The sequence below is a fragment of the Ruditapes philippinarum genome, unplaced genomic scaffold (genome assembly GCF_026571515.1).
Source record: "Ruditapes philippinarum isolate M1 unplaced genomic scaffold, ASM2657151v2 ctg2804_1_1_1_1, whole genome shotgun sequence".
NCBI lineage: Eukaryota > Metazoa > Mollusca > Bivalvia > Venerida > Veneridae > Ruditapes > Ruditapes philippinarum.
The window spans coordinates 167871-182549 of NW_026862766.1; the positions used below are offsets into that span (position 1 = coordinate 167871).

A 14679-nucleotide genomic window follows, 5' to 3' on the forward strand; every position below is an offset into this window, starting at 1 on the left:
TTAAACCGTTTAAACAACAACGCTTGCACAAATTTAATACACATTTTTAAACAATGAAACAAAATATATAACTAATAATCATAGAACATAACAAACAAATCTAAACAGGATTTATTATAGTATACGATTACAGCGTGGAAGAATGCAAAACAGAATAAAGGTAAGGTCTTACACAATGTGAGTCAGAAAATATTTGAATTACTATAATATCTTATGCCCATTTGGTGAAACATTAAAAATGCACGTTTGTATTTGTCACATCAAAGTGATGAAGTTTTCATCCTTGAATGGCATTGTTTTCGGGCTGCCTGTTCCCTCTGGCGTTTTAAAGATTTATGACATTTTAAAATGTGCAACAAAGAACGTTTGAAGTTACGCCCAAACAAGGTATATAAAACAAAATTACAGCTAAACGTGGAGTAATAGAGAAGTAACGATAGTTCTTGTAAAATATAAAACCAAATGCTTACTCCCATTTGACTTGTAGACACTGTTATAAGGTTATAAATTCGTATGATGTGAGAGGGTAAATTAAGCAACAAAAAAGTCGTTGAAACAAATATAAGAGTTTTAGTTACTCTTATAAGAGGAGTTCGTTTTCTTCGAGCACGTTTTGTATGATTATTGTTTTCTGTTTTGTTATCCATTCCCTCACAAGCCCGAGCAGCCTTCCTATTTCGGGATTGTCTTCGTTGCTCTGCTCTTACAGGACACCTTCTTACAGTTCTTAAAATCAAACAATTCACAACAGTTATAACAATGAATGGAATTATCATAGTGATAAAAGTGTCCATCCATGTAACGACCTTTAAAAATAGAAAGTATTCCACCTTATGCGAACACATTCTCAGTTCGCCCCATTCCTCTATGCCAGTAGTCCAGAAAGTGAACATGTAAATCAAACAAGACGTTAATGTTAATGCAAACACAACCATCTTCTCTCGGAACATATTACACATTTCCTTGCCTTTTAGCGGAAAGCAAATTGCAACAAAACGTTCACAAGTAAATCCGACGATGAACCAAACACTTAGGAAACTGGTAACGTATGTTACAAAAATAATTAGTTGACATGCAATGTCACTCTTTAACACTGCAACCATTTCGGTGTCAATCCACGATAAAAGCAAACTTAACAAAAACGTGTTGTCTACAAAAGCCAAGGCTGCAAGAAATACTGAACAAGAAGAATTCTTCATGCCTTTTGTTAAAAACACTATCATCGTCAGAGTATTGCCAAATAAACCTACACTGGAAATTAAGATAACGAAAATACTTCGCACAAATGCTGCAACTTCAAACCAACCGAACTTCTCGTTTTGAAACATGGAGTAATTCAGATTAGTAAAATTAAAGGATGAATTGTAGTAAAGCATTTCCATTCTAACCGTTACTACTGTTAACTTTCTTAACGCAACTTGGTGTTTTGCTTACTTTTACATAGTCATTTTTAATTTGTATTCCAGCTTTATTAAATAAAATATTTGGGCTCTATTATGAACATAAAATATATGCATAGTTATGTTTCATTTAAATTTAACTGTTCCTTATATTATCCAATTATTATCTAAATTGCTGAGTCAACCACTTTGCTCTATGTCCGTATGTTTCCTTTCAATCGTTGAGTTAAACAATATAAATATCCTTCTTAATTAAGGTGCCGTCGAGATTAAAATCTTTGAAGTACGCCGTTGATTTGGTATTGTTTAGAGTATTGAAAAACAGCAGCTTTTACTATGATGGCAGATTCCTCCAATCGGCGCAAGTATGGTATATATTTCCAATACACCACGAACAGTGTGGTTCATTCTTAGCTTTCCTGATCTTGCAAAAAGGCACTTTACATCTGTTATAATCAAGAGATTTATTCCGTATCTATCAAATAAATGACACTTCTAAAATTATTGTCAACTTAACGTATTACCCGATGTTTATCGATTGTGTATGATTTCTTATAATTAGAATAACTTGGTCTAAGTATTAGTTAAGAGTAAAATTGAATTCTAGGATCATGACTGTTTTTAATTTTTATCTATATACATTTGAGAAGAAAATATGTTATGGAAATGGCCTCTAAATAATACAAGAGTCCTTTTAAGATAGTATCAAGAAACTTGAAAGAAACATAGTGTTTTATAAAAAAGACCCGTTTCCGCCGCCGTATATACAGATGGGGGTTTCATGTCATCGTGACTCTTCTTATCTATAAAATAATGCTAGGTAATAACCGCGTATATAGCTATCTACATGATTACTTAGTTATACCAAATATCATCAAGATCTGAGATGTTGTCATGTTTCGGTCGTTGTCGGAAAATAGCGGCCTACCTTAAACAGGAGAATTTTGCTTTATCGCAATATAAATCGTGTGTAACAAGTCTGAGAAGATGTTTTGCTCTTATTATTCTTAATGCACTTATCGATATAGTGACATAAAGCCAATTACATTAAACTTTATATATCAGCCAATAGCGGTATGAAACATTATATACTTGTGTTACATTTGTGTTAGATATTTAGTAAACCAAGCATTAAAACGTCAAGTATACGTTATGTTTCGAACAAAAGCCAAACATATCAAATTACACCTGGGAAATAATCCGCATTAATGAAATTCTTAATATTAATTCTCGATATGCAGATTTTAATCAGTCCTTTTCATGTGTGACTGATACAAACAGACCATTTTAGATAATAAGACGTGCAAACAATATTCAGAATTAATATTCTTTATATATAAAAACACATAAATTGATTTGGTAACCTTTGAGGTGTAGATGTTTCGCAAGACGTATCTATAAAAAGCAAAATAATTAAAAAAAAGGCACTTAAAGAATTATGTAACAATGACCTTTATTTCTCTTTTTTTCTCATTTTAGAGGACATACAATGAATAATATAAAAGTACATGTTAAAACGAAAAAATGCGTTTAAGGATATAACACAGTTATTCGCAGTAGAACGACATATTCGGTCTTATGGAATTAAAAATAAAATAAAATAAAATTATATTTAAAGCAACATGGTTGACAAAACAAGTATATGTTAGCTTTAATTCTTGATGAACGAAATATTTCTCATTTCAATAAAATAATCATCATGTTTGCTGCCGTGTAACTTCGCGCGGTCACATTCTTGACTTGAATATTCACATTCAACCAATTTGTAAAATGTCTTTAATTTTGTAACAATTTAATATGATGCGTGTAGATAATTGTATTATCCTTCCAGATTTTTCCCGTTTTGATAACATATTGATATGCCGAAATAGATCGATATTACCGAGCCAGACAGGTAATATACACATTCAAAGTCTACTTTGGGTGTAACCCCACGTTGTAAACAATATGCGCTGTGACGATGAGCGTACGGTTTAATGTTGCTCAGTGTATATTTTATCTGTCAAATAAAAATTATTTACCAAAAATAGAGTAATGATAAATAATCTCATCAGTATTTAAAACAAATATGCCCTCGTAAAAGCTTGATATTAATTACTAAAATGTGTATTCGTCATACTACTCCTTTTCTCTTGTTTACAAAATTAAATATTACATGTTCCGGTACCGTCATTTCAGGTGAAGGGGTACCATAGAGGGAATCTTATTTCGACATTTCATTTGAAACATCAATTATTTATTTTAAAATCGTCTTATTCGGCAGGGGAAGGGCGATATAATTATCATTTGGGTTTTGGAGTGAAATATGTTGATATAATACCTGCCTAGATAAAAAACGGCACTGGTGATATAAAATCGTGACAGTTAATATATGCACATATATCACTCCAAAACCCAAATAACATATACTGCCATTTAATAAACATATACATTTTACTTATATAAATGAAGAAGGAATGGTGATATTTTCTTTAAAAATGTTTATGCGTCTCATCCCTAATCAATTATTTAATATTAATTAAATTAGAGTTTAGATATTATAGTCACTGCGTCTGAAAGTCTTATAACTTTGATGGGTTGAACACCATTGTCAATATTTGATATATAATTCTAGCTTCATAGGTTTTTATCATATTTCCGCTAAAAAAGGTATTCTATTTCATAAACAAATACCCTGAATAGCGTAAATAATTGTAATATCGTACCGACTGAAGATATATTAATTAATATAAATTCACGAGCTAGATTGTGACATTGATTTTTTCAAAAGATACTTCAGCATTGATTATGCATTCTATCATGAAAATACAAGAACATACTTCAATTTCTCTCTTTAAAGTTCTATTCAGTTGTCGTAAAGTGCACACAATTCCAGCCCAAGTTTTTATCTTGCTTAACTTTCCTATTATTATCAAAAGTCATATAGCAGAGACAAGACATAGTTTGATATACAAAGATCAGGAACATAAAAAGAAATAAAGAGTTTGATAGTCCAGTTCTGTATCACATACAGTAACGTATACAATTAACATGATGCTCGAAAGAAACGGACTATGCGTTAATGTCCGAGTCTAGGGAAAAATAAATCGTTCTTTTAAGAGTCTACGGGGCATTAAAACTAGTGTTTTCTAGAACTGGAATTACCTTATTTCCTGGATAAATCTCTTTGTGTTTATTTATTACAAGAGCTGACATGTAGGGTAGATGTTAACATACATTTATCACGAGAAGAAATGGTTTTGTCTCATTGATCGTGCAAAACAATTGACAGAACATTAAATGACCACATAAATCAAGTTACTGAAAGTATACACGTCAACAATGGGAATATTGTCTTAGTTGTTAATGCTTCCATCAGTACTACCAGTTAACTTTAAGTGTTTATAAGCTGTCAAGCTATTATGTTGTGGACAATATGTTGCTTGTATTATAAGAATATAAATAAATAAATAAAGATAAAAGCAATACAGAACATAAAGCAACATCAAAATACTGCAAATATTTGAAGATGTCCTACCACTACATAATTGATTCATAAATGACATAAAGCAACAATACAACCACCACAATCCCTACATATATTAAATATAACACAAATTTACTGGGAAAATACCATAATTAATATTATACAAATTAGGTTTAGGACAAAGTTTGGAGTGAGAACTTCTATAAACTCCTAACCCAATTGTTAAGTATTCAACTGGTCACGAACTATATATAATTGTATCTTTGATTCTTTGATTGACTGATAGTATATTTCTTGGGTTGTTATGAAACGTTGAATTTGTTAGGACCACTGGGTCAATGTCACATTTAACGCTTTAAACGATAATTTTGTTTTTAACTTTTATTCATTTCCATCAATTTGTGAAAAAAAGAGAAATTAAATAAAAAATCAAGCAAGAATGGGATATAAACTTCTCATTTCTAACAACTTCCATGTAAAAATAAATAAATAGCTGAAGCCGGTGGACGGTAGTTTGCACTTGACAGAACAGTCTATGAACAGGCTCAATGAAACCGAGCCTGCAACAGTTTCAATTTTGCCGTGTTGGGCTTTCTTTGGGGATTCTTATTTTCTCTATTTTACCACTTTTTACCTTTTACAACAATAACCAGGAAACCAGGTAGCTATAAATTTCCCTCTACGCATGCCATAATTCCATAAATGATTTTATCATGTGCTGCTTTGCTATCATGAGACTTCTACTTAATATATGGAAATTGTCAAATACAGCCCGTACATCATGTAAACGCTGTTAAATTGATAGCGAAATTGGAATAATTAAGTGGAAAACTTTAAGTTCTGGTGTCAGTAGGCTTAAAACAGGATTTGTTTAAATATAGAAGTTTTTCTATTGCAGTGTGGATCCATAGTTTTGCAGCTAAAATTGAATTGTAACAATTCATAATCTTTTCTTAGGATATTTATTTTAGCATTAATTTTCTTAAAACATTTCAATCATGGTAGATAATAAGTTGAAATTTTGATAACTTTTTATCATAACAAACCAACAGTTCAGGTCTAGCAACTTCTAAACACTTATTTTACATTTTACGCGACATAATTTAATACCTGTTCTCATGATTAAGTTCCTTACACGTCATAATATATTCAACGATATCATGTCTCTTTATACGATTGCTTCAATTATATATCTTTTTTACATTATAAACTCACATATACGTGTCGATAGACTTTAATGAATATGAGCCCATTAACAAACCGCCGCAGGTGAAAATCGTCTATTAATCAAGGTAAAACGTTTTTGTTTTTAATTGATACCGACTGATTAATTATACTTGAAAACTGATATAGATATTCGATGCTCAAAAAGGATTAACAAGGAAGTGGAAATGATTTTTTTTTATATAATACAACATTTCAAATTAACATGAAACAAATAAACAAATATTGGATAAATATATAAACAACGGATAGGAAACTCCGAAAATAGACGAGAGTCCGATTCAGACCCACAATCCTTTGCGCGCTTCGGTGAAAATCGGGCTTTCCCGCTAGTCTCCGATTTTCACGCTATCGTTAAACTTCGGCGATATCCGTGAATTATTGCTTACACTGCCAACATGGATTTTCATCGGAGATATTTGTGTGGAAAGGTGTGTTTTGTTCGTTTTAGAATAAAAAACAATTGCTTCTTATAAGTAAAAAATGCTTAGTCCTTTTTGTTGATGTACCTCCGGGAATTAAATATACATGTAGCGGTATTTTGGCTCATTCTACCAAGGATGCATTAAATCTCGCAAAATCTCGCGACATATGATAACTTGAAGGAACACAATTCCGCCGATACTGATTTTAACTGTGTGACGTCACAGTCTCTGCTCCATCTTATATTTAGCTCCCTGATAAATCCAAAGTAAATTTCATTTGATTAGGTTTTATAAAACAAAATATGTGAAAATAGTCTGCTATTCATATGTGATTTGATATAAGATTTTTTTGAGAAATTGATTGTTCTTTATCCCGAAACTTTGTAATCGTTTGATATTGATCATGTAATGAGCGCATTAACCTCGTCATTGGTAAATATAGCATTGTCTTTAAATGTTAAGGCTTATGAGCAGTATAAGTCATGATAATACCTTGATATAAGGACTATTAACGTAATATAACATTTTAAGTGTCGGGGGAATTGAACTTCAAAATGTGTCTCTTTATTTAACTTGAACAGGTGTTTATTTATAATCATGTTTTATCCACTAACAATATATTAATTTCTAAACTTACAACAAAACATTCATTAGAGAATTATTATTTTTTTATAAATATATCAATGGCATAATGACTTCGAAACAATAAATTTGTTGAAAACTTATTTCATGGTTAGGAAGCGTTAGGGCAAAGTACCGGTAACAATTAGCAAAATTGAATTACTACCGGAATTATAGAAAATGCAAGTTAAGCTGATGATGAAAATTATTTGTACAGATATTTGTTTCTTTCATTGAGTCGAACACTGTTTTCATTATAATATCTCAAATGTGAATAGAAATTATTAACAAAGACAGCTTGGTTAATCTAAAGTATTTTATGTATAATAATTCATGTTTTACTCTAGGATTAAATCATTGTTCTATTTACTGATTATTGTGCAGATTTGTAAACCAGTTAAACTTACTGATGACTTTCAGATAGTGGAATTTTGAATGCATACATGATTAGCCGAGCCAAAACATTAGGTAATTAACCAAGTTAAAATGTAAAGGGACACCACAGAGCTTATTTTTGCCCTACAATATTATCTTTAATTGTGAAAAGGACACACTATTGAATTTAAAATCTGGCTAAGAATTTTACAAAAATGCAATTGTCTATAAACTTTTGAATGTTTTTCTTAATTACTTCTTTGAATATTTTTTTCCGTTTAAACTGTCCAAGTTCTATGTACATATCATCAAAAACAATGTGTTTAAGTTTTTGCTAGACCTCAGTGGCGTTCTGTGAAGTTTCCATTTATTGGGACTTAGTATATAACTATTTCATATAACTGATTTCCATAATTTTACACAATGAATTATAGTCGCAACTGTTCGTCAGCTTCCAACACAACCTCTTTAATTAAATTTTCTTCAAGGTTGCTATTCATGGCAACGCAAATTTAATTTAATGAAATTGAATAACGTTTTGTTAACAATTTGTCTGTTCGATCCTGAAATTCGTAAGGTAGAAAATGTTTGGAAATCGTAAAGTGTACTCTGTACACAAAGACGATGATTTTTTTTCACTCTATCGTGTATTACTTTAGACACAAACAGGCATCGAAGTAAATGTCCAATTACCGACATTCTGGATTCAGCATATGAAAGTATATAAAGCCTTGGCGATGATGAGCTTATGATTTTAAGTCAATGATCTGAAACACACAGCCACGTCGCTAATTCCTTTCTTCTTAAATAATATAATTTCAAAAGAGGATTTTATGATTAAGAAATTTTATAAAGTGAATCGCTGATCTGAGAGAACAAAATGCGTTTACGAATAAGATATTAACCTGACTTGCACATCTGCAATAATTCTAAGAAAAGAAGCCATAAATTAAAACGTTCTGAGAAACATTTTTAAAAATTATACTTGTCATCTAAAGAGAGTTTCTCCTTTAAAAAATAGAAGGCTATATTTTTATGTCAAGTAAGAAGTAAAATGGAACACAACTACAAACACTTTGTTTGACTGATGCTTCTTAAGACAAAATTTGAATCAGTCTATACATTGCATTGTGCTCATTCTGTGAATTAAATAAAAGCAGTACAACGTAATGAATGAAATACAGGTTTAAATAGAAAATACATTACCGAATGATCCTTGCAGATGGTATATGCCAAATGCGACAGATACTTTGATTCTTTTGTTCTGAATGTTGGTTTTTCATTTGTCAACAAGCCATTATATGTTGGTCAGGTCAAATTGTGTTAAGTCTTCATATGCATGCGTCTATTTCTTGTTAAGCCAGTTAATGTTTCTTTTCCGTTTTCCGAAATTTCTTGGTGGATAATTTAACGCTTAAACTTAAAATAATTCTTAGAATTTTACTAGTATGTTCGATGATTTCGTAGCTTTATAAACAAAAAGTATATTTTAAAAGAGCTATTATTAAAATATTATTTTAGAATGGCAAGAAATGAAATTTACATTTTTTTTAAGAATGACCTATGAGATTCCTAGATTTCAGTTTGTAATTTTTAAATGACCAATAAAATTTCTTCTTATATTTAGTTCTTCCCTTACAGGAAGTCGAACTGATTTAAGACGGCCTTCGGCACACAAAAAAAAACAACAACAAACAAACACCAACAATAACACAACAAAAAAACAACGAGAGCCTTATAAGAGAAATATCAGTAGATATTAAAATAAACACCTTAAACGTATGTGAAAAGATATTGGAACAATGCGCAATACGATATAGTCTCTTTAATTCTTTATTCATGCTGACTTTGTCGCTTGAAAATAGCAAAACATGAAAGAATCCAGAAAGAAGGTCTTTCCTTGACCTAGTTATACATGAGTGACGTCTAAAAATCAGGTTAACTTGCTATAACAAACAGTGCTTTACATATTAACTTTCTAGCACTGAAAAACATGTCGGCTTTTAATAAATTTTATCGTTATAAAACGAAAACATAGATACAAGATGTTTCAGCACAGAATTTATAGACCGAAGAAGAATCGAAAACACATTGATCGAATTAAAACCATCTGGAAACAAAGTGATCCCTCGGAAGCATTAATCACAACAAAATAACAAGAGAATTGCAAACTCAGTTTGATTGAATCTGTACATGAGGGATAATGAATACGTGCAACATCCCTTACGCCCCAAGCACCGGCTTGGGCGTTACTCAATTATCAACACTTAATAGTGCTGGCATTAAAGATCCCGAAGTCATACTTTTTGTAATGCTCTTACATAACAAACAAATGTATATCATTACAAATCATGGCTTTGTTTTGCTTGTTAATGTTATATTACAGAAGGAAGCTCACAAAACAGTTATTAAATGGTGTTCCTTAGAGGTCCTAATTGACTAGAGACATCTTTATTTGCACAATTAGCCATTGTCAATAACCTTAAAACATATAGAAATTCTAATTTCAATTTTAATTCTGGCATTTTATAAATTATTTCATGCGTTAAACTGAACAGTAATCTATATCGCTTTTGTATGTTCCAAGCAGACTTTAAAATTATACAAATATCCCATTGGTCATGGCAAATTTAAGTTTCTTGATTTATAGTATTGTTCTTTTACATTTAACAATAATACTTCTATTACTTATGGGGAATATTAACTTACTTCATTTTGCATGTAAAATATGTATCAAAATTCATACTTATTCTATATTCAAAAACGATGTACATTAATATTTAGCACAAACAAGTACAAAACAAAACATATCTCGTACTTCAAAGTACACATATTGTAAATCTTGACCTATTGAAATATTTGTTTTAATTTGAGATGTGTTTATTTTTTATTTTGTTTGATTAATCATATGGCGACTTTCCAGCAGAGGATGACATCAGATGCCACTCCGTGCATTATTCAAGGCAGAAAGTGGTACTTTGAAATTTAAGTATTAATCTATGTGACGTATAGATCAAACTTTATGATTTTTGTCCTTCAATGCCGTTAACGTCGCTCTTTCACCAAAGGTTAACATCCTTTTGTAACTGACAATTCTATCAGTTACAAAATTTATGCCTTGAATGAATGTGGCAGCTGTAAAAATGCCCCGTTTTTCACTTCAGTGTTGTTATATTTTTCTGGTCCTTCGGGATCATTGATACCAGTACTATCTAGTGTTGAGAATTGAGTACCGCTCAAGCCTGTGCTAGGGGGGCGCGAGGGATGTTGCATTTATTCATTATCCCTCATGTACAGACTCAATCAAACCGAGTCTGCAATTCTTATGTAATTTTGTTGTGATTCACTTTGTTTCCAGATTTTTATAGATATACAATACCAAAGAATCAATTATGCTGTTTTTAATTGTGACTAATATGTGGAATTTATTAAAATAAATCGTTCAGCCTGTAAAAACATGATGCAGTATTTTTCAACTCAACATTACCACAAACAAAATCACACAAGTTCATCTCAAATTCTAAGACACTATCTTTAAAACATTGATTTCTTGTCAAGTAAGTATTGGAAGAAATCGATTAAAGGAAGACAGACCAAGGACACGTCTAAGAATTTTATTTTTAGCTGATATAAGAGCTTATCCTTAAATTCCTTCAACTGTTTGATTGTTGTTTACATCAATTTGACACTGAAATCCTGACACCTAAAAACTTGCAATTGTTATATTAATGGAAACTGAATGGTACATTTTTACTCATTTTAGATTATTTTGATTTTCATCTGCAGTCTTATCCTCTAGTCAATTTGTATATATTGTTCTATCGAAAGGGTGATAAAACTTTGAAGTAAAAATTATTGTAAAAGATATCACATTTTTTGTTTCATTAATCATTCGATATATTTGTAATACTTATAGTTTCTGAGAGAAAAAAAGACGAATGCTCGAACAACTTATGCGTTCAGTTTAGAAATCCACGTTCTTTTTATTGTTTTATTGCAATGCCAGACGATGTCAGAAATCCTTAATACCATATTCAGATGAAATTGTCTTGAATCAAGCTTTAAAATGCAGTATCTTTATTACTTTTGTTGAAAGTAAATAAATGATAATAGCCTAAATTTTTATCCATTTAAACTACAGTAAACTCCGCTTATAACGAACTCATTGGGACATTCAAAATCTGTTTCTTATATCCGGAGTTCCTTGTAAGCATATAGCGAATTAGTTCCTTGTATCAGGAGTTTTTATAGCGAACAGATTTACATATAACGAACTGATTGTTAAACATCGTCCGCCATTTTTAAGAGCATTTGATTAATAATAATTAGTCATTTATTTCTTTTATAGACCCAATACCCGAGAGCTTTCATTTTGGACTTTGAAAATCCTTTGCTATTTCAGTTTTAGTTTTACTCCCTTTCTCAATTTTTCATAAAACATTATATTTTGTTTCTTAACTCAGTGTTTTTCGTTTTCTTTCAATGAATAATAATAAACAATATTTTCCATTTACTTCCTTTTATATTGAATATCATTTATTATATTTTAAGGGTGACTTTAACTAATGAGATAGATTTCTTTTCATTTCAATCAAGCAGACTTTGCAGTTTTCTTTGGATTATGTTTGCAAACATGCGTGATTATTTTGAAAACCGATAATTATTTTACTCGAGCAAAACTATTAAAAAAAAGACATTATAGAATAAAAGGAATTACCGTTTTATCTTTGTGACAATAACTCAAGCTAAAAATACCCTAAATAGAAAACTATTACATACTTCTATACAAATTCATTTTCATATATTGAATTACATACAACAATAAACGGTATTTTCCGCGAGTTTTATTCCGTGCCAATGAAAACGAAAGTTGAAAATGCGGGATATATTTACGAATGGCGGATATTTGGAGTTCGTTATAAAAGTGTAATTCTATGCACTTTTTACTAAATTGGGACTAAGAAATGAGTTCCTTATAAGCGATAATTCCTTATAACCGTGTTCGCTATAACCATTTATTTTTATATTTGATAAAGAAGGACAAAATTTGGGCCAAAATAAATTGTTCCTTATAGCCGGAAGTTCGCTATAACCGTGTTCGCTATAAGTGAAGTTTACTGTATATTATTTTATAATAATCATCATCATCATCATTATTATTATTATTATTATTATTATTATTATTATTATTACTGTTGTTGTTGTTGTTGTTGTTGTTGCCACTTTGTTTGAAATTATTGGTTTGTGGTGTAATGGAAGACTGCTTAAATATGAAATATCTCATTAATAAACAAACGTTATTTGTTTATACATGGCCTTATATAAAATGAAGCAATTAAAATATCACATCTATCACCTTTTATATAATACAGAAAACGGACGTGCTGCAAGAACGTGGGTGACCTTAAGGACACATAAAACTAGGACTGTATATTCTAGTATTACTTCTTGCGACAGGTTTGCGACATTTAAATGCTATAATGATAAGTTGGATTGGAAGCTGTTTATTTTAAAAAAGAAACATTTGTCAAAAGGAGAACTTAGGATTTACTTTTTCACAACTTATAAAATATAACCAATGAACATTTAGCGTTTTACCTACGTGATCTTGCAATAGAAATCATAGTTTGATGCAATGATATCAATTTAGCCTCGTTTTTAATTTCCAGAGTCCACAGAATCCATATAAAATGCATATTGTACGCCAAAAACATTGCCTTTATTTGTAGAAACCAAAGAACATATATCAAATGCATATCAAATCTCATATAGCCTCCTTTTCAATGTAAAAATCCTTATTGTACTGGAAGGAACAACGTTCAATTAGAATGTCAATAAATGTTTGCAAGAAATAAAGAGGTTGTTATACAGTTTTGAGAACAATTTAGATTTTATTTGACTCCTACACAGCCGAATCCTATAATAAATTCGACTAGCGCCTCTTTCATTATCACTAGATGTAAAGAATTTCTAGGTTAATCGCCTGTCTTTGTTTATTAATCACAGGAAGAGTAACATCATGCTTATTTGTATCACAAGTCGTGCATTATACTTAGTACCGGAAGTTATTGACAGGGTAGTTTTATTCATCATTAATGGTTTGAGGCCACCCTGGGTTTATTGAACTTTTTAGCAGACACTTTGTCGTGTGCCATAATCAATGCATAATTGCGTGATCTTAGTTTCAGTATTCCTCTGTCATTGCTTAATAAAATAATTAATACATAAAACACGACTTAGAACCACTTGATAATCACGACTCTTGCTTCATATCCAACCAAGCATTTTGGATTATTTTATGTTAGGAAGTTGTCGATTTAGCTAATGGAATGTTGGTTGTTCTACTCAGAGAGATATGTGACTCAAAACATACATTTTATGAAGTTTTATAAAGAATATTTCAATAGGTTCTTTGTTACATAATCTTATTCCTAAGAATAGATGCGTAAACGTTTAATAAATGCTCAATTTTATAAGCATACTCATTTAATAAACAGTATTAAAGAAATTATTGTATCTCAACTGTTTTTGCAATAAGCAAGATTTCGAACAATCTGATACAAGGAAAAAAGAACCACAACACGTTCTATCAAATGTTTGGTCGTACAATATTACTTTCGTGAACAATTCATTTTAATGAGTATTTCATTGTGTACAAATCAACAGGTTTCTCGCCAATATTTCGACACATATTCTGTGGAATGTCTTTATTTCGTTGTGGTAGTGCTGTAATGGGAAACTAGATGATAAATCAATGTTGCGAGATGTATTCCGTGATCTTTAATATTGTTATATTTCATGCAAATTGAAATAATTGATTACAAAACTTTTAATAGCTAAGAATAATGTAAGTTTTGTATCTTGTTTTGTGGGCGTATATTGCCTTTCGCGTAATTGAATTTTATAGTTATGTTTTGTATAAACGATAAGTTTTCATATCAGAAGTATGGTAGACTCGTTACTACAATTTTGTGGTTTCACACTAGGTACGTACGCGGAAAATGATAAACTATCAATTAGAATTGTGCAAGCAGAACATAACATAAGTTACTTGTGCTAGATCAGAATGTTATATAATACCGTAGTAGGTATATTCTAAGCAATTAATGTGGATAATTCAAAACGAAATCAGGTGTATTAAATCAAAATCCAGTGCCTCCTGTTAGTC

The 14679-nt window shown here is 30.6% G+C and overlaps 1 protein-coding gene across 1 annotated transcript; it reads right to left on the minus strand.

Moving 5' to 3' along the window:
• Positions 1–260: 260 nt before the first annotated feature.
• On the minus strand, positions 261–1103 carry LOC132720130 (thyrotropin-releasing hormone receptor-like). The gene has a single exon (XM_060704160.1). The coding sequence runs from the start codon at positions 1101–1103 to the stop codon at positions 261–263; it is 843 nt and encodes a 280-aa protein (XP_060560143.1).
• Positions 1104–14679: the final 13576 nt, after the last annotated feature.